Source organism: Dictyostelium discoideum, assembly GCF_000004695.1.
Source record: "Dictyostelium discoideum AX4 chromosome 2 chromosome, whole genome shotgun sequence".
Classification (NCBI taxonomy): domain Eukaryota; phylum Evosea; class Eumycetozoa; order Dictyosteliales; family Dictyosteliaceae; genus Dictyostelium; species Dictyostelium discoideum.
Genome location: NC_007088.5, coordinates 8,208,454 through 8,234,714, shown reverse-complemented (window position 1 = coordinate 8,234,714; position 26,261 = coordinate 8,208,454). Strand labels below are relative to the sequence as shown.

General features: G+C 21.1%; 10 protein-coding genes across 10 annotated transcripts; 4 read left to right on the top strand and 6 right to left on the bottom strand.

Annotated features, from left to right (window-relative positions):
- Positions 1–102: 102 nt before the first annotated feature.
- Positions 103–634, bottom strand: DDB_G0277623 (hypothetical protein; the record flags this gene model as incomplete). Its single annotated transcript, XM_637460.1, has 2 exons — positions 103–332; positions 499–634. The coding sequence occupies 2 exons, from the start codon at positions 632–634 to the stop codon at positions 103–105; spliced, it is 366 nt and encodes a 121-aa protein (XP_642552.1).
- Positions 635–786: 152 nt separating this feature from the next.
- On the top strand, positions 787–1,293 carry DDB_G0277587 (hypothetical protein; the record flags this gene model as incomplete). Its single annotated transcript, XM_637459.1, has 3 exons — positions 787–832; positions 998–1,087; positions 1,181–1,293. 3 exons carry the CDS (start codon positions 787–789, stop codon positions 1,291–1,293), a joined length of 249 nt encoding a protein of 82 aa, XP_642551.1.
- Positions 1,294–2,191: 898 nt separating this feature from the next.
- DDB_G0277585 (hypothetical protein) lies at positions 2,192–5,899 on the bottom strand (the record flags this gene model as incomplete). Its single annotated transcript, XM_637458.1, has 1 exon — positions 2,192–5,899. One exon carries the CDS (start codon positions 5,897–5,899, stop codon positions 2,192–2,194), a length of 3,708 nt encoding a protein of 1,235 aa, XP_642550.1.
- A 1,020-nt stretch (positions 5,900–6,919) lies between these two features.
- DDB_G0277621 (hypothetical protein) lies at positions 6,920–7,440 on the top strand (the record flags this gene model as incomplete). Its single annotated transcript, XM_637457.1, has 3 exons — positions 6,920–6,969; positions 7,124–7,248; positions 7,346–7,440. The coding sequence occupies 3 exons, from the start codon at positions 6,920–6,922 to the stop codon at positions 7,438–7,440; spliced, it is 270 nt and encodes an 89-aa protein (XP_642549.1).
- Positions 7,441–8,040: 600 nt separating this feature from the next.
- Positions 8,041–11,063, bottom strand: DDB_G0277651 (hypothetical protein; the record flags this gene model as incomplete). The annotated part of the gene is made up of 4 exons (XM_637456.1): positions 8,041–8,436; positions 8,472–9,155; positions 9,658–10,417; positions 11,041–11,063. The coding sequence occupies 4 exons, from the start codon at positions 11,061–11,063 to the stop codon at positions 8,041–8,043; spliced, it is 1,863 nt and encodes a 620-aa protein (XP_642548.1).
- Positions 11,064–11,361: 298 nt separating this feature from the next.
- On the bottom strand, positions 11,362–15,519 carry DDB_G0277619 (hypothetical protein; the record flags this gene model as incomplete). The annotated part of the gene is made up of 1 exon (XM_637455.1): positions 11,362–15,519. The coding sequence occupies one exon, from the start codon at positions 15,517–15,519 to the stop codon at positions 11,362–11,364; it is 4,158 nt and encodes a 1,385-aa protein (XP_642547.1).
- Positions 15,520–16,877: 1,358 nt separating this feature from the next.
- Positions 16,878–17,123, top strand: DDB_G0277649 (hypothetical protein; the record flags this gene model as incomplete). Its single annotated transcript, XM_637454.1, has 3 exons — positions 16,878–16,983; positions 17,020–17,043; positions 17,089–17,123. The coding sequence occupies 3 exons, from the start codon at positions 16,878–16,880 to the stop codon at positions 17,121–17,123; spliced, it is 165 nt and encodes a 54-aa protein (XP_642546.1).
- Positions 17,124–20,316: 3,193 nt separating this feature from the next.
- On the bottom strand, positions 20,317–22,425 carry DDB_G0277647 (hypothetical protein; the record flags this gene model as incomplete). Its single annotated transcript, XM_637453.1, has 2 exons — positions 20,317–22,016; positions 22,125–22,425. The coding sequence occupies 2 exons, from the start codon at positions 22,423–22,425 to the stop codon at positions 20,317–20,319; spliced, it is 2,001 nt and encodes a 666-aa protein (XP_642545.1).
- Positions 22,426–22,646: 221 nt separating this feature from the next.
- On the bottom strand, positions 22,647–23,995 carry DDB_G0277579 (hypothetical protein; the record flags this gene model as incomplete). The annotated part of the gene is made up of 2 exons (XM_637452.1): positions 22,647–23,625; positions 23,676–23,995. 2 exons carry the CDS (start codon positions 23,993–23,995, stop codon positions 22,647–22,649), a joined length of 1,299 nt encoding a protein of 432 aa, XP_642544.1.
- Positions 23,996–25,151: 1,156 nt separating this feature from the next.
- DDB_G0277595 (hypothetical protein) lies at positions 25,152–25,292 on the top strand (the record flags this gene model as incomplete). Its single annotated transcript, XM_637451.1, has 1 exon — positions 25,152–25,292. The coding sequence occupies one exon, from the start codon at positions 25,152–25,154 to the stop codon at positions 25,290–25,292; it is 141 nt and encodes a 46-aa protein (XP_642543.1).
- Between the last annotated feature and the right edge of the window lie 969 nt (positions 25,293–26,261).

The following is a 26,261-nucleotide window of genomic DNA, read 5'->3' as shown; positions in this document are numbered from 1 at the left end:
TTGCGCAATATAGAAGCGAAAAGTTTAGAGGTGTTATTGAAGAATTAGATTATAACGTAAAAATTTTTATTTATAACATTTGGATAGTTTTTAATTGAGTGTTTAATAAAAAAAAAAAAAACAATTTATTTTAAAATTGATTTCTTTTTTTTTGGATTTAATGATAAAATAAAATGCTGTTGGATAAATTATAACTGAATATGGTTCATTAACTAATAATCTAATAACATCTGGTGAATTTTTATTTGTTGCTATATTTATTAAATCAGTAATTTCAAATTCATCTCTTCTATGTTTAATTAATAATTCAATAATTTCTAAATAATCTTCATCTTTATATTTATTTTTATTATTATTTGTTTTTGATAATTTTGAAAAGAATTTCTATTGAATCACGATCTATTTCTATGTGATCACCATGTTTGATTTTATCTTTAATTAATGGGAGTAGTTCATTTTCTATCATTACTTTCAATGAGTGGATATATTTAAATTTACATCTATTGTAAACACTATATTTATTTGGGTTATCATATTCAATCCATTGATTGTTGTGAATTTGATTAAATATCTCTTTAAATATAAAATCATTTTTAAAAACTTTCCAAAATAATATTTCTGTCTTTTCTGTCATTTTTTGTTTTTTTTTTTTTTTTGATTAAATTATTATTAATAATTATGTAACTTTGTAGTTAAAAAAAAAAAAAAAAAAAAAAAATTTTTAATTTTTTTTTTTTTTTTTGCCATTAATTTTAATTTTCAATTTTTTCGAAAGACAGTATTCAAATGGGATTATTGTATCGTCGTTGCAACTCAAATAGGACGTATTCCAGTAATTTGCCAAAAAATATGGTAAAGTTATTTAATCAACTTCAGATCCAGATGGTGATTATCAATTCAAAGTGGGGAACATCAAGTGATTATTGTATTGAAACAAAAATTCCAGATCAATACTAACCAGTCAAAACATCATATTCACCATTCTCTCTAACTTTAGATGATTCAATTATTAAATCATGTTTCACAGTTTCAGGACCACTTGATAATCAAAACCTAGGTTTATCACCATTCTATGAAATCGGTACATGTTTGGATTGATTCAAACAACCAAGTGATATCGGTAAATAAAATGTTAACAATCACCAATATTGATATTAAATTTCAATCATTTATTAGTAAGTAATTATTGTATCAACAACAACAACAACAGCAACAACCACAGCAACAACTACAGCACAACTACAGCAACAACTACAACATAACAACTACAGCAACATCAACACAACCAGATAAATACCCATTTGTTGTAACTTCAAATGATTCAGTTGTCAACTCGACAGGTTAGTTTTGTTTCAGATTAACACAATCAAATCCAACAACAACGAATTTGTGGCGGCTGTTGTGTTTGTTGGGTGTTATTGTTTGTGATTATTACTATTACTATTACTATTACTATTACTATTACTATTACTATTACTATTACCCATTTGTTGTTTACAATATTATCAAATTGAACGACCAATTAAACTTAGTGTGTGGTGTGAAATAGTGTCAATAGTACTTTATTAATTAATTGTCATAGTAATAGTGGTATTTTAAAAGTAAAAGTAATCTATTAAAAATAATAATAATGGTACGTTATCAAGTCATAATAATATGTATATAAATCAACAAAAAAAAAAAAATTATATAAAATAAAGATATAAAAACTGTTTATAAACCACCATTGAAATTGTAGAGTTAATATGATATAAATAAATTGATTTATTTGATTTTAGTTTATGAAATAATGATGTGTAATAACAGGAAATTATCATTATATTAACTCTAATATTACTTCAAACCCAAAAATAAATAAATAAATAAAATAAATTATAAAAAAGTAAAATAAATAAATGTAATCTTTCCTTTTTTTTTTTTTTTAAAATTCACAATTAAATAAAAAAAAATAATTCAAACATTTTCTAAACAATTGAATTTGTTTATTTTTTTTTTATTATTGTTGTGAGAAAAAGAGTCAGTTTTATTTTATTTGTAATTATTTTTTATTTGTTTTTAATTTTATTTATTTTTTTTTTTTTTTATTTGTTTTTAATTTTATTTTTTTATTTATTTTTTTTATTATTTTTTATAACCAAGTTAAATGATTATTTTTATTTATTTTTATTTAATTTGCTTTTATTATTTTGTTTTATAACCAAGTTAAATGATATTTATAAATTGGATGTTTTGATAATTCATTTTTTAAATGTTTTAATAAATTATTATCATTTTTAAAATTATTAATTAAATTTTTACAATTATCAACTTTATAATAATATTTAATGATATGAATATTTTCCAATTTTAATGCTTCAGTGATTGAATCTTTAGTGATTTTAAATTGATTTGGATAATATTCAAGAATGATATCACAAGTTTTAATATTACCTTTAATAAAAAATTGTAAGAATGGATTTTTATTATTTTCAATGAATGGAGAATTAATTTCATCATTTTTTCTATCTTCTTTTGATTCTAATAAAAATTGATCTAAAGCTGATTTAAAGTATAATTGAGTATCTGATTGTTCAATAATTGATTGAATGAGTAAAACTTTATTATTTTGATTTTTTATTATAGATGCTAAACTCTGATTAGTGTCTTCACCATTATCATCCTCATCATCCTCATCATCATATTCATCGTCATTATAACCATCACATGATAAGAATCTATCAAATAATATTCCAATTATTTCTTTAATTATTTGTTTTCTAATTTGTAAATTATCATGTTGAATGAATTGATTATATCTTGTGATATTATTTTCTTTACAAATGTATTTTAAAAAAGAATTTAATAAAGCCGATGAGAATTGTGAATAACGACTTTCAAACCATTGATTGAGGTTTGAAATATTCTTTAATTTTTCAAAATGATTTTCAAAGATTAATTTACATTCTAAATATCCTCCACTTGGCCCAAGTAGAAAATAAGCTTCAATATTATAATTATTTAATAGGAATGACATTAAATCTTCTCTATTCATACACGATGAATATAAATAAATTTCATTTTGAAAAAATGATTCAAAGAAATTATATTGAATAAATCTTTGAATTTCATTTACATTCATTACTTTACAAACTGAATCCTTTACTTCATCTGAAAATTTAAATGAATTTATAAGTTTTGGAATTGGTTTGAATGGTTCAATTAATTTATCTGAATTCCAATTAACTTTAATTGTTGATTCATTTGGTATTGGTTTTTCAAAATTATCAATTTTTAAAAAAGAACTTTCAATTGTTGTTAATTCTTTTGATGGTAATTCTTTTTTTATTATATTTACATTTGAAAATATTGTACCAGTTGGTAATAATGATTCATATGGTGAATTGAATTGATAAAATTGACGCCTCATTAAATTTTCATTTTTAATCATATATTGTTCAATCCAATCTAATGATTCCCAAAATAAATCTTTTCTACCAATATTTAAACTGAATTTTAAATCTGCATTTAATGAAAGATTAAAGAAATCTTTACCCTTAACAATTCTATCTCTATTACTAACGTTTGTACAAATATCATGTGATAATTGTTTAATTAGTTCTCTTAATAGTGTATCTACTTGAGTTATGTACTTTTTATTATTATTTTTGCTACCATCATCACCACTACTACCACTACTACTACTACCACTACCACTATCACTACCACTACCACTACTACCACTACTATATTGAATTGATTCTCTACCTAATATATAATCATAAGTGAATAAATCAAATTTAAAAAATTTTCTTAAATCAAAACAAGAAATTTCATTTGTAATTGGTGCAATAGTATCGTAGTAATTATTGATTAATACAGCTGAATATCTGAGAATCCTAGGTCTTTCGATTATGTATTTTGTTAATTTTGAAGATCTGATATTAAGATAGAAAAAGATACGATAGATTTCATAATTATTACTAAGTAATTGTTCAGGAATAATTGATCTAACATATTCTAATTGATCTATTGTTAAACCTTTAACTCTAAGCAATTGATCATATAAATTATTTAAAATGAGACGATACGATGTTGTTAAAATATTTTCAGTATTTTTTTGATCTTTAGTGAGTTTATTAACTTTGTCCATTACCAATTCAATTACTCTAATTATTTGTAAAGCAAACTTTTTATCAACTTGTAATAATTCACCCTCATTATCAAATAAAAATCTCTCTTGATCTATAAGAGATGCCAATTCTATTGGTTGATATTTAAAATTAATATCATCAAAACTATTTAATAATAATTCAATAACATTAAAATTCTTGTTGTGTAATTGATGAAATAGAAATGTTCCAAGTTTTTCAGGGGAAAATAGTAGGTCATCAATATTTGAAATTTTCAATTCTAAAGGTGGAATAACATTAATTACACTTGAAATAAATTCAATGAGAATACCATAATTTTGAATCATTTGTTTAAATGAGTGTCTATTAAAGTATTCCCAAATTTTCAATACATCTTCTTTTTCATTTGGTAATTGAAATTTATGGTATTTTGAAACATCTAATTGAAACATTGGATTATTTGTATCAACATCTTCTAACTTTTCAATATTACCCTCTTTAATTGCTTTTAAATATGAATTGAGTAAATCTGAATATCTATTGGATTTATCAAAAACTGATTCTTTTTTTAATCTTTTCGAGTAATTAAAATACTCTTCAAAAGAATAATTTTGTTCAACAACATTTTTATCAATTTCATCTTCTTCTTCACTATCTGAATTTAAATTATATGATAATAATTCTACTTGTTCTATATCTTCATCACCTGCTTGAGGATGGTTTAGATATATGGCTTCTTGATCTTCAATATTATTATCTGGAAGGCCCCGTTTTCTATGAATTTTACAAAGTTTTTTAATATTCTCACGATATGCTTTCCAATAATACAAATAAAAGTTTATTTGATTTGATAATTCTATTGCTACTAATTTTCTCAATTCTTTTAATTTATTAAAACCTGTTTCATTATTTCTATCAATTTTATTGGCTTTTTCTAAAATTTCTTCTCTTTTTTTTTCTGGAATTCTAATATCATACTTTAGAATAATTTTAATACCAACTTGTAATCTTTCATATGGATGATACATTTTAATAAATGAATCAAAACTTTGATAAGTTATTCTTAAAACTACTATATCTAATTCCATAAGCGATCCCAATAAATCACTTGATTTTAATTTCATAAAATCTTCAAAATCAATATATTCATACTCTATTTCTTCATCATCATTATCATTATTATTATTATTATTATTATTATATATTAATAAAAATAGTTTTAATCTTTTATTTGATAGTCGTTGTTTTTGTTGATTATTTAATGATGATAATGGTGGTGGTATTGAATATAATGATGGATTATTAAAAATGTATTCGGTGATTGAAGTTTTAAGAGTTTTTCTATGTGCTGCTAATGATAATGATTTTCTTTTAAATTCTTCACTGATTAATTTAATACCATAGTTTTTAAAATTTATTGGTTCTAAATTTACTAGTTCTTTAATTGTTTCTAAATTTGAATCTGTAATTGCAAATTCAAATGTTGTTGGATAAATTATAACTGAATATGGTTCATTAACTAATAATCTAATAATATCTGGAGAATAAACTTTTACCGCAATCATAATTAAATCAGTAATTTCAAATTGATCTCTTCTATGTTTCATTAATAATTCAATAATTTCTAAATAATCTTCATCTTTATATTTATTATTATTACTATTTTTTTTTATTAATGGTTCTGTTGATAATTTTGAAAAAAGATCTTTTATTGAATGAAGAGTAATCTCTATATGATCACCATGTTTGATTTTATCTTTAATTAATGGGAGTAGATCATTTTTTATCATTATTTGTAAAGAGTGGGTATCTTTAAATTTACATCTATTGTAAACATTATATTTATTTGGTTTATCATATTCAACCCATTCATTGTTGTGGATTTGATAAAATATCTCTTTGAATATATATTTATTTTTAAAAACTTTCCAAAATAATATTTCTAGAATTTCCATTTGTTTTACAACACAACACAAAAAAAAAAAAAAAATTAATATTCAAAAAAAAAAAAAAAATTCAAAAAAATTTTTTTTTTTTTTCATTTTTTTTTTTTTTTCATTTTTTTTTTTTTTTTAGACTTTAATATTCTCTGAGGAATTATATGTTTCCATTCTTTAATAATTCATTAAAGAGTAATGATAGGGAATTTATTTATTAGAGTTGTGGGAATCACCGTATTTCAAAAAAAACACTAAATCAATTTGTGAATAGAATTGTAAAATACTAGTAAATAATTTTCGTGGTAAATTGATTAATTATCAGAATATACCAAAATTATTTTTTATATATTTAATGTACAGAAAAAATATTAAAATTTTCAAATTGGCGAGGAGAAATGAACAAAAAATAAAATAAAAAAATGTAACAAAATTAATGGTTCTTCCAAAATTAGTTACTCAATTCTTCATCGTTATAATAGGATATTCAATAATATAAAATTAGTATTCTCTTTTAGCAAATTATGTCAACTCATTTTATATAGTACAAATAAAATAATAATAATATATATAATAAAATAAAATAAAATAAAATAAAATAAAATAAAATAAAATAAAATAAAATAAAATAAAATAAAATAATAACCAATATATATACAACATCAACAATAATAAAATAAAATAATAAACAATATGTATATATAACATCAACATGAACAACATCAACAACATAATTCATCAACAACAACAACACCAACATCAACATACTGCAACCACACCAAATAAAATAAATATACATCAACAACATCAACAACATCAACAACATTAACAACATTATTATATATACCTCAACATAACAACATCAACAATTAAATGCAAATATCATCAGTATTAACACCAACAACCGGTGGTGATGTTATAATGTCTTGTGATTTTCAAATATTTATAATATTAGCACAAGTATTACAATTTGAATTGGTACTTCAATTTGTAATGATATTAATTTCTCAAGTAATAAATCTCAAATCATATGTACAATAGGTGCAGGTTAAGGTAGTCAACAAATTAAATTATTAGATGGAATGGTGCAACATTAATATATGATGAATTTTGTTATAGAGCTCCTTGTTCAGTCGAATATTCACCATTTGGTAAATGTAATGATCACCTTGGTAATTGTATTTGTAATAATATTGCAATTGGTATAGATTGTAAAACTTTAAATTTATAGTGACTGGTGGGGGTCAAGTTATTTAAATGGTAATTTCTCAAATGTAAATGATCTTAGTCTAACAAAAGGATTAAATAGTGATTATAATAGTGAAGAAGAGGAAGAGGAAGAAGAGGAAGAAAAACAACAAGATGAAGATTCATCAAGTGAAGAATCAAGATAATTAATTGAATCATCAAACTCGATCAAATAAAAAGAATAATAATAATAGAATTAAAATAAAAAAAATAATTAAAATTAAATAAATAAGATATTGATTAATTAAATAAAGAATTAAAACTATTCGAACTTCACACCCATATCCATTCTTTCAAAAACCCAAAGTAAAGAGTAAAGGTTAGAGATTTTAAAATTATTTTATTTTTATTTTATTAACTTTTTTATTTTATTTTATTTTATTTATTTATTTATTTATTTTTTTATTTTACTTTATTTATTTATTTTTTTTTTTAATTATTTTTTTTTTTCCAATGACATTATTCTTCTCCAAAGTAAAATCACATGTGACGAATCCAGTTCTGTGGTTGTTCTTGCTGAACCCAAATGAATATTTGTTGCACATTTATTATCAGCGTTTAATACATATAAACGATCTGTTAATATTGATTGTGCAACAAATAAAATTTTTTGGAATTGCACATGACAAGACACTTTTTAAATTTGTTGTGTATTAATTGGGTATGTGCACAAACTAGTTTATGCGTTTGATTTTATCACAGAAGATAGTTTTTTTTTTTTTTTTATTTGTTTTTATTATTTTTTTTTATAACCAAGTTAAATGGTATTTATATATTGGATGTTTTGATAATTCATTTTTTAAATGTTTTAATAAATTATTATCATTTTTAAAATTATTAATTAAATTTTTACAATTATCAACTTTATAATAATATTTAATGATATGAATATTTTCCATTTTTAATGTTTCAGTGATTGAATCTTTAGTGATTTTGAATTGATTTGGGTAATATTTGAGAATGATATCACAGGTTTTAATATCACCATGAATAAAAGATTCTATGAATGGATTTTTATTATTTTCAATGAATGGAGAATTAATTTCATCATTTTTTCTATCTTCTTTTGATTTTAATAAAACTTGATCCAAAGCTGATTTAAAGTATACTTGAGTATCTGATTGTTCAATAATTGATTGAATCTACCAATTAGTATTTCAATTGTTTTTTTAATTACTTGTTTTCTAATTTGTAAATTATCATTTTGAATGAATTGATTATATGTTGTGATATTCTTTTCTTTGCAGATGTATTTTAAAAAAGAATTTAATAAAATCAATGGGAATTGTAAATAACGACTTTCGATCCATTTTTGATTGAGATTTGAAATATTCTTTACTTTTTCAAAATGATTTTCAAAGATGAATTTACATTCTAAATATTGTGAATAGTCTGAGCTTGGATGAAAGTATGGGAAATCAGCTTCAATATTATAATTATTTAATAGGAATGGCATTATATCATCTCTATTCATAAATACTGAATATTTATAAATTTCATTTTGAAAAAATGATTCAAAGAAATTATATTGAATAAATCTTTGAATTTCATTTACATTCATTACTTTACAAATTGATACTATGACTTCATCTGAAAATTTAAATGAATTTATAAGTTTTGAAATTGGTTTGAATGGTTCAATTAATTTATCTGAATTCCAACCAATTTTAATTGTTGATTCATTTGGTATTGGTTTTTCAAAATTATCAATTTTTAAAAAAGAACTTTCAATTGCTGCTTCTGTTGTTTCGGTTGTTAATTCTTTTGATTGTAATTCTTTTTTTATTATATTTACATTTGAAAATATTGTACCATTTGGTAATAATGATTCATATGGTGAATTGAATAGATAAACTTGACGCTCATTAAATTTTCATTTTTAATCATATATTGTTGAATCCAATCTAATAATTCCCAAAATAAATCTTTTCTACAAATATCTAAACTGAATTTTAAATCTACATTTAATGAATGATTAAAGAAATCTTTACCCTTAACAATTCTATCTCTATTACTCACGTTTGTACAAATATCAAGTGATAATTGTTTAATTAATTCTTTTAATATTGCATCGAATTGAGTTTTGTACTTTTTATTATTATAATTGCTACCTGATGATGGTATCAGGATAATTCAAATAATCAGGATAATTAAATTGATAATAGACAAGTTTAAAAAACTCACTATTTAATAATAATTCCATTATATTAAAATTCTTGTTTTTTTCAAATAATCAGGATAATTAAATTGATAATAGACAAGTTTAAAAAACTCACTAAAGATCAAATCAATATTGAAAATATTTTAACAAAATATTGTCTCATTTTGAATCATCTATATAAATTATATGATAGTAATTCTACTTGTTCTATATTTTCATCACCTTGGGTATGGTTTAGATATATGGCTTCTTGATCTTCAATGAAGTCATCTTGTACAATAATATGTTCAAAAGTTTCAATATTATCACCTGGAGGATTCCATTTTCTAGGAACTTTACCAAGTTTTTTAATATTCTCACGATATCTTTGCCAATAATAGAAATAAAAGTTTGTTTGCTTTGGGAATTCTATTGCTACTAATTTTCTCAATTCTTTTAATCTATTAAAACCTGTTTCATTTTTTCTATCAATTTTATTGATTTCTTCTAAAATTTCTTCTCTTTTTTTTTCTGGAATTGTATTATCATACTTTAGAATAACTTTAATACCAACTTGTAATCTTTCATATGGATGATACATTTTAAGAAATTGATTAAAATTTGTTTCAGTTTCACTTAAAACTATATCTAATTCCATAAATGATTTTAATAAATTGCTTGACTTTAATTTCATAAAATCTCTAAATTCAATATATTCATACTTTATTTCTTCATTATCATTATTATTATTATTATTATTATTATTATTATTATTATTATTATTATTATTTAAATTTGAATGTATAGTTTCAGATAGTTTTAATCTTTTATTTGTTGATAGTTCTTGTTGTTTTTGATTATTTATTAATGATAATGGTGGTATTGAATATAATGATGGATTATTAAAAATGTATTCAGTGATTGTAGTTTTAAGAGTTTTTCTATGTGCTGCTAATGATAATGATTTTCTTTTAAATTCTTCACTAATTTACATCTATTGTAAACATTATATTTATTGGTTCATCATATTCAATCCATTCATTGTTGTGAATTTGATTGAATATCTCTTTTAATATATATTTATTTTTAAAAACTTTCCAAAATAATATTTCTAGAACCTCCATTTGTTTTGTAACACATTAGTCTCTAAGTTCGATACTTGCTAAGGAAAATTTGTAACACATTGGTCTCTAAGTTCGATACTTGCTAAGGAAAATAGTTAGATAACATAATTATATGATATTTATCAATAGTAACATATCATCTATCGAATAATTTTACTTCATAAAAATGTGTGAGAATCATTTTGCTCGTTTGGCGGTTTTCTTATAACTTAGTGGAAAACATATAATTCATTTGAAATGGGTAGAAAATGTCATTTAACAACTTTTATCAATAGTAACATACTTTCTATCTATTAATTTTACTCGATAAAAATATGAGAATCATTCGGCTCGTTTGGCGGTTTTCGTCTAACTTGGAAAAAAAATAATAAAAACGTAAATGAAAAATAAAAAAAAATGAAAATATGTGTGTTTTGAACTTAAATTTTTTTTTTTTTTTTTTTTTTTTTTTTTTTTTTTTTTTTAAAACCCACACCAATTACTTTTTATTAAAAAATATTGGCATTCTTTTATTTTTTTCAAAAAAAAAAAAAATAATTATTTGTTACTACCAGATTGAAAAAATAATTTGGAATTAAAAAATATATAATTAGAAATTTATTGCCAATTTTATTTCTAAAAAATTTAATTATCTTATTTAATATATATATATATATTGTTTTTATTAATATGTTTTATTTAATTTTGAAAAATAAAATTTTAATTGTTTGGTTTTAAAATTCACAAAAAATTAAATAAAAAAAAAAATAAAACACAGATATTTTTAATCTGTGTTTTTATTTATTTATTTTTTTTATTTTGTTTTATAACCAAGTTAAATGATATTTATAAATTGGATGTTTTGGTAATTCATTTTTTAAATGTTTTAATAAATTATTATCATTTTTAAAATTATTAATTAAATTTTTACAATTATCAACTTTATAATAATATTTAATAATATGAATATTTTGCATTTTTAAGGTTTTAGTGATTGAATCTTTAGTCATTTTAAATTGATTTGGATAGTATTCAAGAATGAGATTACAAGTTTTAATATCACCATTTATAAAAGATTCTAAGAATGGATTTTTAAGATTTTCAATGAATGGATCATTAATTTCATCATTTTTTCTATCTTCTTTTGATTTTAATAAAACTTGATCTAAAGCTGATTTAAAGTATAATTGAGTATCTGATTGTTCAATAATTGATTGAATGAGTAAAACTTTATGATTTTGATTTTTTATTATAGATGCAAAATTCTGATTAGTGTCTTCACCATACTCATCTTCATCATTATCATCATAATTATTATCTGTACCTGATAAGAATTGATCAATTAATATTTCAATTGTTTCTTTAATTACTCGTTTTCTAATTTGTAAATTATCATTTTGAATGAATTGATTATATGTTGTGATATTATTTTGAAGACAAATGTATTCAGAAAAATAGTTTAATAAAACCGATGGGAAGTGTAAATAACGACTTTCGTACCATTTTTGATTGAAATCTAATTTTAAAATATTGACTTTTTCAAAATGATTTTCAAAGATGAATTTACGTCCTAAATATTTTGAATATCCTTTGTTTGGAAAATCAATATCAATATCATAATTGTTTAATAGGAATGACATTAAATCTTCTCTATTGATTAATGATGAATATGTATAAATTTCATTTTGAAAAAATGATACAAAGAAATTATATTGAATAAATCTTTGAATTTCATTTACATTCATTACTTTACAAATTGATTTTAAGACATCGTCTGAATATTTAAATGAATTTATAAGTTTTGAAATTGGTTTGAATGGTTCAATTAATTTATCTGAATTCCAATAAACTTTAATCGATGGTTCATTTGGTATTGGTTTTTCAAAATTATCAATTTTTAAAAAAGTGCTTTCAATTGTTGTTGTTGACGATGGTGATGGTACCTCTTTTTTTATTATTTTTACATTTGAAAATATTGTACTAGTTGGTAATAATGATTCATATGGTGAATTGAATTGATAAACTTGATGCTTCATTAAATTTTCATTTTTAATCATATATTGTTCAATCCAATCTAATAATTCCCAAAATAAATCTTTTCTACCAATATCTAAACTATATTTTAAATCTTCATTTAATGAATGATTAAAGAAATCTTTACCACCAACAATTTCATCTCTATTACTAAGGTTTGTGCAAATATTGAATGACAATTGTTTAATTAATTCTCTTAATATTGTATCGAATTGAGTTATGTACTTTTTATTATTTTTGCTTCCATCACTACTACTACCACTACTACTACCACTACCACTACCACTACTACTACTACTACTACTACTACTACTACTACTACTACTACTACTACTACTACAATTATATTGATTTAATTCTCTACCTAATATATAATCATATGTGAATAAATCAAGATTTAAATATTTTCTTAAATCAAAACCAATAATTTCATCACCAGTAATTAGATTTGTAGTTGGTCCAATAGTATTATAGTAATCCTCTACTTCTGAATTTTCAATAAAATTTGCAACTCCAGGTCTTTTGGTTATGTATTTTGTTAATTTTGGAGATCTGATATTGAGATAGAAAAAGATACGATAGGCTTTAAAATAATTAAAAAATAATTTTTCAGGAATAATTGATTTAACATATTCTAATTGATCGATTGTTAAACCTTTAACTCTAAGTAATTGATCATATAAATGATTTATAATGAGACGATATGTTGTTGACATATTTTTAATATTGATTTGATCTTTACTGAGTTTTTTAAACTTGTCCATTACCAATTTAATTATCCTGATTATTTGAAAACCAAACTCTTTATCAATTTGGAATAATTCACCATCACCATCAAATAAAACTTTCTCTTGATCTATCATAGCTGATAGTTCTTGTGGTTGAAATATAAAATTAAAATCATCAAAACTATTTAATAATAATTCAAATATATTATAATTCTTTTTAAACAATTGCCATAATAGAAATGTTCCAAGTTTTTTAAATAATGGCTCTTTAAGATTTGAAATTTTCAATTCAAAAGGTGGAATAATATTTGTTACACTTGAAAGGAATTCAATAAGAATATCAATTGGTATCATTTGTTTAAATGAGTGTTTATTAAAGTATTCCCAAATTTTCAATATATCTTCTTTTTCATTTGGTAATTGAAAACAATGAAATTTTGAAACATCCAATTTAAACATTGGATTATTTGTATCAATATCTTCTAATTTTTCAATATTACATTCTTTAATTGCTTTTAAATATGAATTGAGTAAATCTGGATATCTATTGGATATATCAAAAAATGGTTCTTTTCTTAATCTATTTGAGTAATTAAAATACTCTTCTAAAAAAGGATCATGTTGTCCAACATATCTTTCAAATTCAACTTCATTTTCATCTTCACTATCTGAATATAAACTATTTGATAATAATTCTACTTGTTCTATATTTTCATCACCTTCTTGAGTATTGGTTTCATTATTGACATGTAAGTCATTTTCTAAAAGAAGGTTTTCGAAAGTTTCCATATTACTATCTGGAGAACCTAATTTTTTAGGAACTTCACCAGGTTTGTTAATATTCTCGCCATAAGCTTTCCAATAATAGTAACAAAAGTTTATTTGCCTTGGGAATTCAATTACCACTAATTTTCTCAATTCTTTTAATTTATTAAAACCTCTTTCATTATTTCTATCAATTTTATTGATTTCTTCTAAAATTTCTTCTCTTTTTTTTTCTGGAATTGTATTATCAAACTTTAGAATCATTTTAATACCAACTTGTAATCTTTCATATGGATGATACATTTTAAGGAATTGATTAAAATATGTTTTAGTTTTACTTAAAACTACTATATCTAATTCCATAAATGATTTTAATAAATTGGTTGATTTTAATTCTATAAATTCATGAGATTCAATATATCCATTTCTTATTTTTTCTTTATAATTATCATTTCCATTTTCATTATCATTATAATTATCACTATCAGTATAATTATCACTATCATCATCACCATCACCATCATCGTCATCATCATCATCATCATCATCATCATCATCATCATCATCATCATCATCATCATCATCATCATCATCATCATCATCACTATTATTATTATTATTATTATTATTATTATTATTATTATTATTATTATTTTTATTATTTAAATTTGAATGTAAAGTTTCAGATATTTTTAATCTTTTATTTTTTGATTGTGTTTGTTGTTGATCTTGTTGTTTTTGATTATTTATTAATGATAATGGTGGTGGTATTGAATATAATGATGGATTATTAAAAATGTATTCAGTGATTGTAGTTTTAAGAGTTTTTCTATGTGCTGCTAATGATAATGATTTTCTTTTAAATTCTTCACTGATTAATTTAATACCATAGTTTTTAAAATTAAGTGATTCTAAATTTATTAGTTCTTTGATTGTTTCTAAATTTGAAAATCTAATTGCAAATTCAAATGTTTGTGGATAAATTATAACTGAATATGGTTCATTAACTAATAATCTAATGATAACTGGGGAATTTATAGAAGCTGCTATATGTATTAAATCATTAATTTCAAATTCACCTCTTCTATGTTTCATAAATAATTCAATAATTTCTAAATAATCTTCATCTTTATATTTATTTTTATTATTATTTTTTATTGATGGTGGTAGGTGTTCTGTTGTTGATAATTTTAAGAAAAGAAATCTTATTGAATCATAATTAAAATGTACATAATCACCATGTTTGATTTTATCTTTAATTAATGGGAGTTGATCATTTTTTATCATTATTAGTAAAGAGTGAGTGTCTCCAAATTTACATCTATTGTTAACATTATATTTATTTGGTTCATCATATTCAATCCATTCATTGTTGTGAATTTGATTAAATATCTCTTTGAATAAAAATTGATTTTTAAAAACTTTCCAAAATAATATTTCTGTTCTATCACTCATTCTAAAAAAAATAATAATAACAATGAAAATATAAATGAACTAAAAACGGTTTTTTTTGGAATTAAAAAAAAAAAATGAAAAAATAAAAAATAGTTTTTTTTGAATTTTTATTTTTTTATTTTTTTTATTTTTTTTATTTTTTTTTTATTTTTTTTATTTTTTTTTTATTTTTTTTTGTTGGCTTGAATTAAAAAAAGGTTTTTTTTTTGAAAAAGTCAAATAAGATTTTTTTTTTTTTTTTTGCCCATCAATATTTTTTTTTTTTTTTTTTTTATCAACCAATATGTCTTATTTTCAATTTTGTTTTAAAATAATAATAATTTACAGTGGAAAAAATAAAAAATTAAATTATTTTATTTGTTTTTATTATTTTTTTTTTATTTTTATTTTTTTTTATTTTTTATTTTTTTAATTTGTTTTTTTATTTTTTTATTTATAACCAAGTTAAATGATATTTATAAATTGGATGTTTTGATAATTCATTTTTTAAATGTTTTAATAAATTATTATCATTTTCAAAATTATTAATTAAATTTTTACAATTATCAACTTTATAATAATATTTAATGATATGAATATTTTCCATTTCTAATGTTTCAGTGATTGAATATTTAGTGATTTTGAATTGATTTGGGTAATATTTGAGAATGAGATCACAGATTTTAATGTCACCATAAATAAAAGATTGTAAGAATGGATTTCTAAGATTTTCAATGAATGGAGAATTAATTTCATCATTTTTTCTTTGTTCTTTTGATTTTAATAAAACTTGATCTAAAGCTGATTTAAAGTATAATTGAGTATCTGATTGTTCAATAATTGATTGAATGAGTAAAACTTTATGATTTTTATTTTTTAATATGAATGCAAAATTCTGATCAGGGTCTTCATCATCATCATCAACATAATCATCATTTGTACCTGATAAGAATCGACCAATTAATATTTCAATTGTTTTTTTAATTATTTGTTTTCTAATTTGTAAATTATCATTTTGAATGAATTGATTATATGTTGCGATATTATTTTCTTTACAAATGTATTTAGAAAAAGTATCTAATAAAATCGATGGGAAGTGTAAATAACGACTTTCGATCTGTTTTTGATTGAAATTTGAAATATTCTTTACTTTTTCAAAATGATTTTCAAAGATGAATTTACATTCTAAATATTGCAAACATCCTCTATCTGGGAAATCAATATCAATATTATAATTATTTAATAGGAATGACATTAAATCTTCTCTATTCATAAATAATGAATATGAATAAATTGCGTTTAGAAAAAATGATACAAAGAAATTATATTGAATAAATCTTTGAATTTCATTTACATTCATTACTTTACAAATTGATAGTATGACTTCATCTGAAAATTTAAATGAATTTATAAGTTTTGAAATTGGTTTGAATGGTTCAATTAATTTATCTGAATTCCAATCAATTTTAATTGTTGATTCATTTGGTATTGGTTTTTCAAAATTATCAATTTTTAAAAAAGTACTTTCAATTTCTGATGGCGGTGGTAGTTCTTTTTTTATTATGTTTACATTTAAAAATATTGTACTAGTTGGTAATAATGATTCATATGGTGAATTGAATTGATAAACTCGATGCTTCATTAAATTTTCATTTTTAATCATATATTGTTGAATCCAATCTAATAATTCCCAAAATAAATCTTTTCTACCAATATCTAAACTGAATTTTAAATCTTCATTTAATGAATGATTAAAGAAATCTTTACCATCAACAATTTCATCTCTATTACTAAGGTTTGTACAAATATTGAATGATAATTGTTTAATTAATTCTCTTAATATTGTATCTACTTGAGTTATGTACTTTTTATTATTATTTTTGCTACCACTACTACTACCACCACCACTACTACTACTACTACTACTACTACTACTACTACTACTACTACTACTACTACTACTACTACTACTACTACTACTACTACTACTACTACTACTACTACTACTACTATATTGATTTGATTCTCTACCTAATATATAATCATATGTGAATAATTCGAAATTTAAATATTTTCTTAAATCGAAACCAATAATTTCATTTGTAATTGGTTCAATAGTATTGTAGTAATCCTTAAAGACTGCAGTTGAATTTTCAATAAAATTTGTAACTCCTGGTCTTTCCATTATGTATTTTGTTAATTTTGGAGATCTGATATTAAGATAGAAAAAGATACGATAGGTTTCAAAATTATTATTTAATAATTGTTCAGGAATAATTGATCTAACATATTCTAATTGGTCGATTGTTAAACCTTTAACTCCAAGTAATTGATCATATAAATGATTTAAAATGAGACGATATGTTGTTGTTGAAATATTTTCAATATTGATTTGATCTTTAGTGAGTTTGTCCATTACCAATTTAATTATTCTAATTATCTGATAACTAAACTTTTTATCAACTTGGGATAATTGATCACCAGTATCAAATATATTTCTCTCTTGATCTATAATAGCTGACAGCTCTTGTGGTTGATATATAAAATTAAAATTATCAAAACTATTTAATAATAATTCAAATATATTTAAGTTCTTATTATAAAATTGATTTAAAAGAAATGTTCCAAGTTTTCCAAATAATGGCTCTTTAATATTTGAAATTTTCAATTCAAAAGGTGGAATAATATTTGTTACACTTGAAAGGAATTCAATGAGAATACAATAATTTGGTATCATTTGTTTAAATGAGTGTTTATTAAAGTATTCCCAAATTTTCATTATATCTTCTTTTTCATTTGGTAATTGAAATTTATGATGTTTTGAAACATCTAATTTAAACATTGGATTATTTGTATCAATCTCTTCTAATTTTTCAATATTACATTCTCTAATTGCTTTTAAATATGAATTGAGTAAATCTGAATATCTATTGGATATATCAAAAATAGTTTCTTTTCTAAATCTATTAGATAGATTAAAAAACTCTTCTGAAAAAGGATCTTCTTCTTCTTCTTGTTCTTCTTCAACATCATTTTCATCTTCACTATCTGAAAACATATTATATGATAATAATTCTACTTGTTCTATATTTCCATCACCTTCTTGAGCATTGGTTTCATTATTGACAAGTAAGCCATCATCTAAAAATAGGTGTTCAAAATATTCCATATTATCATCTTGAAAACCTAATTTTTTAGGAACTTTACCAAGTTTTTTAATATTCTCACGATATGCTTTCCAATAATAGAAATAAAAGTTTGTTTGCTTTGGGAATTCTATTGCTACTAATTTTCTCAATTCTTTTAATTTATTAAAACCTGTTTCATTATTTCTATCAATTTTATTGATTTCTTCTAAAATTTCTTCTCTTTTTTTTTCTGGAATTTTATATCCATACTTTAGAATAATTTTAATACCAACTTGTAATCTTTCATATGGATGGTACATTTTAAGAAATGAGTTCAAAAATGGATTAGTTATACTTAAAACTATATCTAATTCCATAAATGATTTTAATAAATTGCTTGATTTTAAATCTATAAAATCTCTAAATTCAATATATTCATACTTTATTTCTTCATTATTATTATTATTATTATTATTATTATTATTATTATTATTATTATTATTATTATTATTATTATTATTATTATTATTATTATTATTATTATTATTATTACTATTATTATTATTATTATTATTATTATTATTATTATTATTATTATTATTATTATTATTGTTATTATTATTATTGTTATTATTATTATTTAAATTTGAAAGTAAAGTTTCAGAAGTTTTTAATCTTTTATTTGTTGATTGTTCTTGTTGCTCTTGTTTTTTTTGATTATTTACTAATGATAATGGTGGTGGTATTGAATATAATGATGGATTATTAAAAATGTATTCAGTGATTGTAGTTTTAAGAGTTTCTCTGTGTGCTGCTAATGATAATGATTTTCTTTTAAATTCTTCACTGATTAATTTAATACCATAATTTTTAAAATTTATTGGTTCTAAATTTACTAGTTCTTTAATTGTTTCTAAATTTGAATGTTTAATTGCAAATTCAAATGTTCTTGGATAAATCATAACTGAATATGGTTCATTAACTAATAATCTAATAACGTCTGGAGAATTTGTAATTGCCGCTATATAAATTAAATTAGTAGCTTCAAATTGATCTCTTCTATGTTTCATTAATAATTCAATAATTTCTAAATAATCTTCATCTTTATATTTATTATTATTTTTTATTGATGGTGGTAGGTGTGTTGATAGTTTTGTGAAAAGATCTTTTATTGAAAAAGTATTAATTTCTATATGATCACCATGTTTGATTTTATCTTTAATTAATGGGAGTAGATCAGTTCTTATCATTATTTGTAAAGAGTGAGTGTCTCCAAATTTACATCTATTGTGAACATTATATTTATTTGGTTCATCATATTCAATCCATTCATTGTTGTGAATTTGATTAAATATCTCTCTGAATAAATATTGATTTTTAAAAACTTTCCAAAATAATATTTCTGTTTTATCACTCATTGTAAAAAAAATAATAATGAAAATGAAAATAATAATAAATGAAAATATGAACAATATATAATGAAAAAAAAAAAAAATGTATGGATTTTTCAAAATTTTTTTTTTTTTTTTTTTTTTTTTTTTTTTTTTCAAAAAAAATGTAAAAACAGTGAAAAATTGGTGAAATTATTTTTATTATTTTTATTATTTTTTTTATTGCGAAATTATTTTTTATTTTGTTTTTTTATTTTTTTAATTTTTTATTTGTTTTAATTTGTTTTTACTATTATTTTTTATAACCAAGTTAAATGATATTTATAAATTGGATGATTTGATAATCGATTTTTTAAATGTTTTAATAAATTATTATCGTTTTTAAAATTATTAATTAAATTTTTACAATTATCAACTTTATTAATAATATTAATTTTTTCCATTTTTAATGTTTCAGTGATTGAATCTTTAGTGATTTTAAATTGATTTGGATAATATTTGAGAATGATATTACAAGTTTTAATATCACCAAAAATAAAAGATAGTAGGAATGGATTTTTAAGATTTTCATTGAATGGGTTATTAATTTCATCATTTTTTCTGTCTTCTTTTGATTTTAATAAAACTTGATCTAAAGCTGATTTAAAGAATAATTGAGTATCTGGTTGTTCAATAATTGATTGAATGAGTGAAACTTTATGTTTTTGATTTCTTAATATACATGAAAAATTCTGACTAGGGTCTTCATCATCGTAATCTGTACCTGATAAGAGTAGACCAATTAGTATTTCAATTGTTTCTTTAATTACTTGTTTTCTAATTTGTAAATTATCATTTTGAATGAATTGATTATATCTTGTGATATTCTTTTCAAGACAAATGTATTTAAAAAAAGTATCTAATAAACCCGATGGAATTTCTGAATAACGACTTTCGATCCATTTTTGTTTGACATTTGAAAGATTCTTTACTTTTTCAAAATGATTTTCAAAGATGAATTTACATTCTAAATATTGTGAATATTCCGTACTTGCTTGAAATAATGGGAAATCAATATCAATATCATAATTGTTTAATAGGAATGACATTAAATCTTCTCTATTCATAAATACTGAATATGAATAAATTTCATTTTGAAAAAATGGTTCAAAGAAATTATATTGAATAAATCTTTGAATTTCATTTACATTCATTACTCTACAAACTGAATCCATAACTTCATCCGAATAGTTAAATGAATTTATTAGTTTTGGAATTGGTTTGAATACTTCAAGTAATTTATCTGAATTCCAATAAACTTTAATCGTTGATTCATTTGGTATTGGTTTTTCAAAATTATCAATTTTTAAAAAAGTGCTTTCAATTGTTGTTGTTTCTGTTGTTGTCGTTGCTGGTGATGGTAATTCTTTTTTTATTATGTTTACATTTGAAAATATTGTACTGGTTGGTAATAATGATTCATATGGTGAATTAAATTGAAAAACTTGATACCTCATTAAATTTTCATTTTTAATCATATATTGTTGAATCCAATCTAATGATTCCCAAAATAAATCTTTTCTACCAATATCTAAACTGAATTTTAAATCTGCATTTAATGAATGATTAAAGAAATCTTTACCCTTAACAATTCTATCTCTATTACTAAGGTTTGTACAAATATTGAATGATAATTGTTTAATTAATTCTCTTAATATTGTATCGAATTGAGTTATGTATTTTTTATTATTATTTTTGCTACCATCATCACCACTACTACCACTAATACTACCACTACTACTAACACTACCACTACTACTAACACTACCAATACTACTACAACTTCTACTACTACTACTTCTACTACTACTACTAATACTACTACTACTACCACCACTAAAATCACTACTATATTGATTTAATTCTCTACCTAATATATAATCATATGTTAATAATTCAAAATTTAAATATTTTCTTATATCAAAACCAACAATTTCATTTGTAGTTGGTCCAATAGTATCTTAGAAATCATTAAAGAATGCATTTGAATTTTCAATAAAATTTGTAATTCTTTTGATTATGTAATTTGATAATTTTGGAGATCTGATATTAAGATAGAAAAAGATACGACAGGTATCATAACTATTATTATTACATAATTGTTCAAAAATGATTGATCTAACATATTCTAATTGATCGATTGTTAGACCTTTAACTCTTAGTAATTGATCATATAAATTATTAAAAATGAGACGATAAGTTGTTGAAATATTTCCAAAATTATTTTGATCTTTACTGAGTTTATTAAGCTTGTCCATTACCAATTCAATTATTCTGATTATTTGAAAACTAAACTTTTTATCAACTTGGAATAATTCACCATTACGATTATTAAATAAAAATCTCTCACGTTCTAAAATAGTTGCCATTTGTTGTGGTTGATATATAAAATTAAAATCATCAAAACTATTTAATATAATTCAATTACATTTAAATTCTTTCTATATAATGCCATAATAGAAATGTTCCAAGTTTTTTAAATAATGGGTCATTAAGATTTAAAGGAGTGTTTATTAAAGTATTCCCAAATTTTCATTATATCTTCTTTTTCATTTGGTAATTGAAGACAATGATATTTTGAAACATCTAATTAAACCATTGGATTATTTGTATCAATCTCTTCTAATTTTTCTATATTACATTCTTTAATTGCTTTTAAATATGAATTGAGTAAATCTGAATATCTATTGGATATATCACAAAATGTTGATGTTATTTTTCTAAATCTATTTGAGAAATTAAATAATTCATCTCTAATTATTAAATATTCTAGTTCAACATCATTATCACCTTCACTATCCGAATCTGTAATATATGATAATAATTCTACTTGTTCTATATTTTCATCACCTTCTTGGGTATTGGTTTGATAATTGTTTATTTCATCTTGAAAAAGAAGGTGTTCAAAAGTTTGTATATTAATATGAGAACCTGATTTTTTAGGAATTTTACCAAGTTTTTTAATATTCTCACGATAAGATTTCCAATAATAGAAATAAAAGTTTTTTTGATTTGGGAATTCTATTGCTACTAATTTTCTCAATTCTTTTAATTTATTAAAACCTGTTTCATTATTTCTATCAATTTTATTGATTTCTTCTAAAATTTCTTCTCTTTTTTTTATATCTGAAATTGTGTTATCATACTTTAGAATAATTTTAATACCAACTTGTAATCTTTCATATGTATGGTGCATTTTGAGAAATGAATTAAAATCTGTTGCAGTTTCACTTAAAACTACTATATCTAATTCCATAAATGATTTTAATAAATTGCTTGATTTTAATTTTATAAATTTATTTAATTTAATATATCCATACTTTATTTCTTCATAATTATTATTTTCATTATCATTATCATTATCATTATTTTTTAAATTTGAATCTAAAGTTTCAGATAGTTTTAATCTTTTATTTGTTGATGGTTCTTGTTGTTGTTGTTTATTTATTAATGATAATGGTGGTGGTATTGAATATAATGATGGATTATTAAAAATGTATTCAGTGATTGTAGTTTTAAAAGTTTTTCTTTGAGTTGCTAATGATAATGATTTTCTTTTAAATTCTTCACTGATTAATCTAATACCATAGTTTTTAAAATTTATTGATTCTAAATTTACTAGTTCTTGATTGTTTCTAAATTTGAATTTATAATTGCAAATTCAAATGTTGTTGGATAAATTATAACTGAGTATGGTTCATTAACTAATAATCTAATAATATCTGGAGAACTAATGACTGCTGTATTTATTAAATCAGTAGCTTCAAATTCATCTCTTCTATGTTTCATTAATAATTCAATAATTTCTAAATAATCTTCATCTTTATATTTAAATTTATTATTATTATTAATTAATGGATCTGATGATAATGTTGAGAAAAGATCTTTTATTGAATCAGTAATTTCTATATGATCACCATGTTTGATTTTATAGATCATTTTTTATCATTATTTTTAAAGAGTGAGTGTCTCCAAATTTACATCTATTGTAAACATTATATTTATTTGGTTTATCATATTCAATCCATTGATTGTTGTTGTAGGCAATTTTTTTTGAAATTTCGCTTTCTAAACGGCAGTGAATTTTTACACTAAAATACACTGTTTATGCATGGTGTAAAAATTCACTAAATTTTTTTTTTTTTTATAATTAAATTAAAAAACAATTTATTTAATCAGAAAAATAAAAAACCAATTTTATTCAGTTATTTGCTTGTTATTTATTTTTTTATAACAAAAAAATTTAGTTTGCGCCATTTTTTTTTTTTTTTTTTTTTTTTTTTTTTTTTTTTTTTTTTCAATTATTTTTTTCAATTTTTTTTTTTATCGATTGTTTTCATTTTTGGGAATAAAATAAAATTGTTCGATAAAAAAAAATTGAAAAAAATAATTAAAAAAAAAAAAAAAAAAAAAAAAAAAAAAATTGATGGTTTATATTTTAATTATGGTATTCATTATTGTTTATATAATTATTTTTAGTATTTATATTATTTATAATTATAAACTCGAGTTAATAGAATTATTATTATTATTATTATTATTTAAATGTGGGTCAACTATAATTAGTGTCTTAGTTCACTTATTTAATATTAACTTATTTTTGTGTCTTCGTTACATAAAAAAAAAAATGAAAAAAAAAAAAAAAAAAAAAAAAGAAAAATAAAAAAAAAAAGAAAAATAAAAAATAAAAAAAAAAAATAAAAAAAATAAAAAAAAAATAAAAAAAAAAGAGGGTACCCCCCCCTAAAAAAAATAATAATTTTAATAATAATAATAATAATAATAAAAATGAAAATTAATATTTAAATAAAAAAAAGAGGGTACCCCCCTAAAAAATGTTGGAATTTAATTAAATTTATTTTTTATTTTTTTTATTTTTTAATTTTATTTTTTTTATTTTTTAATTTAAAAAATGTTGATAAAACATTAACAAAAAAATTTTTTCAAAAAAAACATTTCAAATTATTTTTAACAAATTATATTATTATACTTTAATGTATGTGTACAATTTTAAAAATTTAAAATTTGTTCTATTTTTATCAATCATATCATGTATATTTATTAATTAAATCTCATATATTCTTATTCCCAGCAAATGACATCAGGCGGAATCGTACAACCAGGCCAAAATCTCTCACAACGTCCAATAAACGGCCAATATGGCTGGGGACCAGCAGCAGGAAGTGCCGCAAATCCACGTGGCGATCTCCGTGGTTACACTTACAATATTAGATAGTTTCGCTGTCTATTTCTGAATATTCAGAAATCTTTGTTTAATGCCAAAAATAGTAGATATCTATTATATTTTCTCATTTTATAAATCTGATAAGATCTGTCTTAAATAAAAAAAATCAAATTTTTTTATAAATTAAAAAAAATCATTTCCGCAAATCCGCAAAAAATAGCGGGAATTAAATTATTTATTGTTTTTTAAATTGATATGAAATGAACAGCAAATGAACAACGTGTGAGTTGTATTAGCTGATGGTAAATTGGGGGTGTTTTTGGATGGTAAAATTTTGAAAAATTAACTTTTTTATTTACCATCTATTATTTACCATCTACTATTTACCATCTATTTTTTTTTTTATAAATTAAAAACAATTTATTTAATCAAAATAATAAAAAAACTAATTTTAAACAATTATTTGTTGTTTAAGAATTAAATAACAATTTAAATTGTTAGATTTGAGCCAATTTTTTTTTTTTTTTTTATTTTTTTTTTTTTTTTTTTATTTTTTTTTTTTTTTTTTATTTTCCTTTTTTTTTATTTTAATATAAATTTTTTTATTTTTTTTTTTATTTTGCATTTTTCTTTTTTTTTTTTTTTTTTTATGTAACGAAGACACAAAAATAAGGTAATATTAAATAATTTTTTATTTCATTTATTTTTGATATTTTCATTTTTGGGGAATAAAATAAAATTGTTTCGATAAAAAAAAAATTGAAAAAAATAATTGTAAAAAAAAAAAAAAAAAAAAAAAAAAAAAAAAAAAAAAAAAATTGGCGCAAACTAAATTTTTTTGTTATAAAAAAATAAATAACAAGCAAATAACTGAATAAAAATGGTTTTTTATTGTTCTGATTAAATAAAATGTTTTTTAATTTAATTATAAAAAAAAAAAAATTTAGTGAATTTTTACCCTATGTATAAACAGTGTATTTTAGTGTAAAAAATCACTGCCGTTTAGAAAGCGAAAATTCA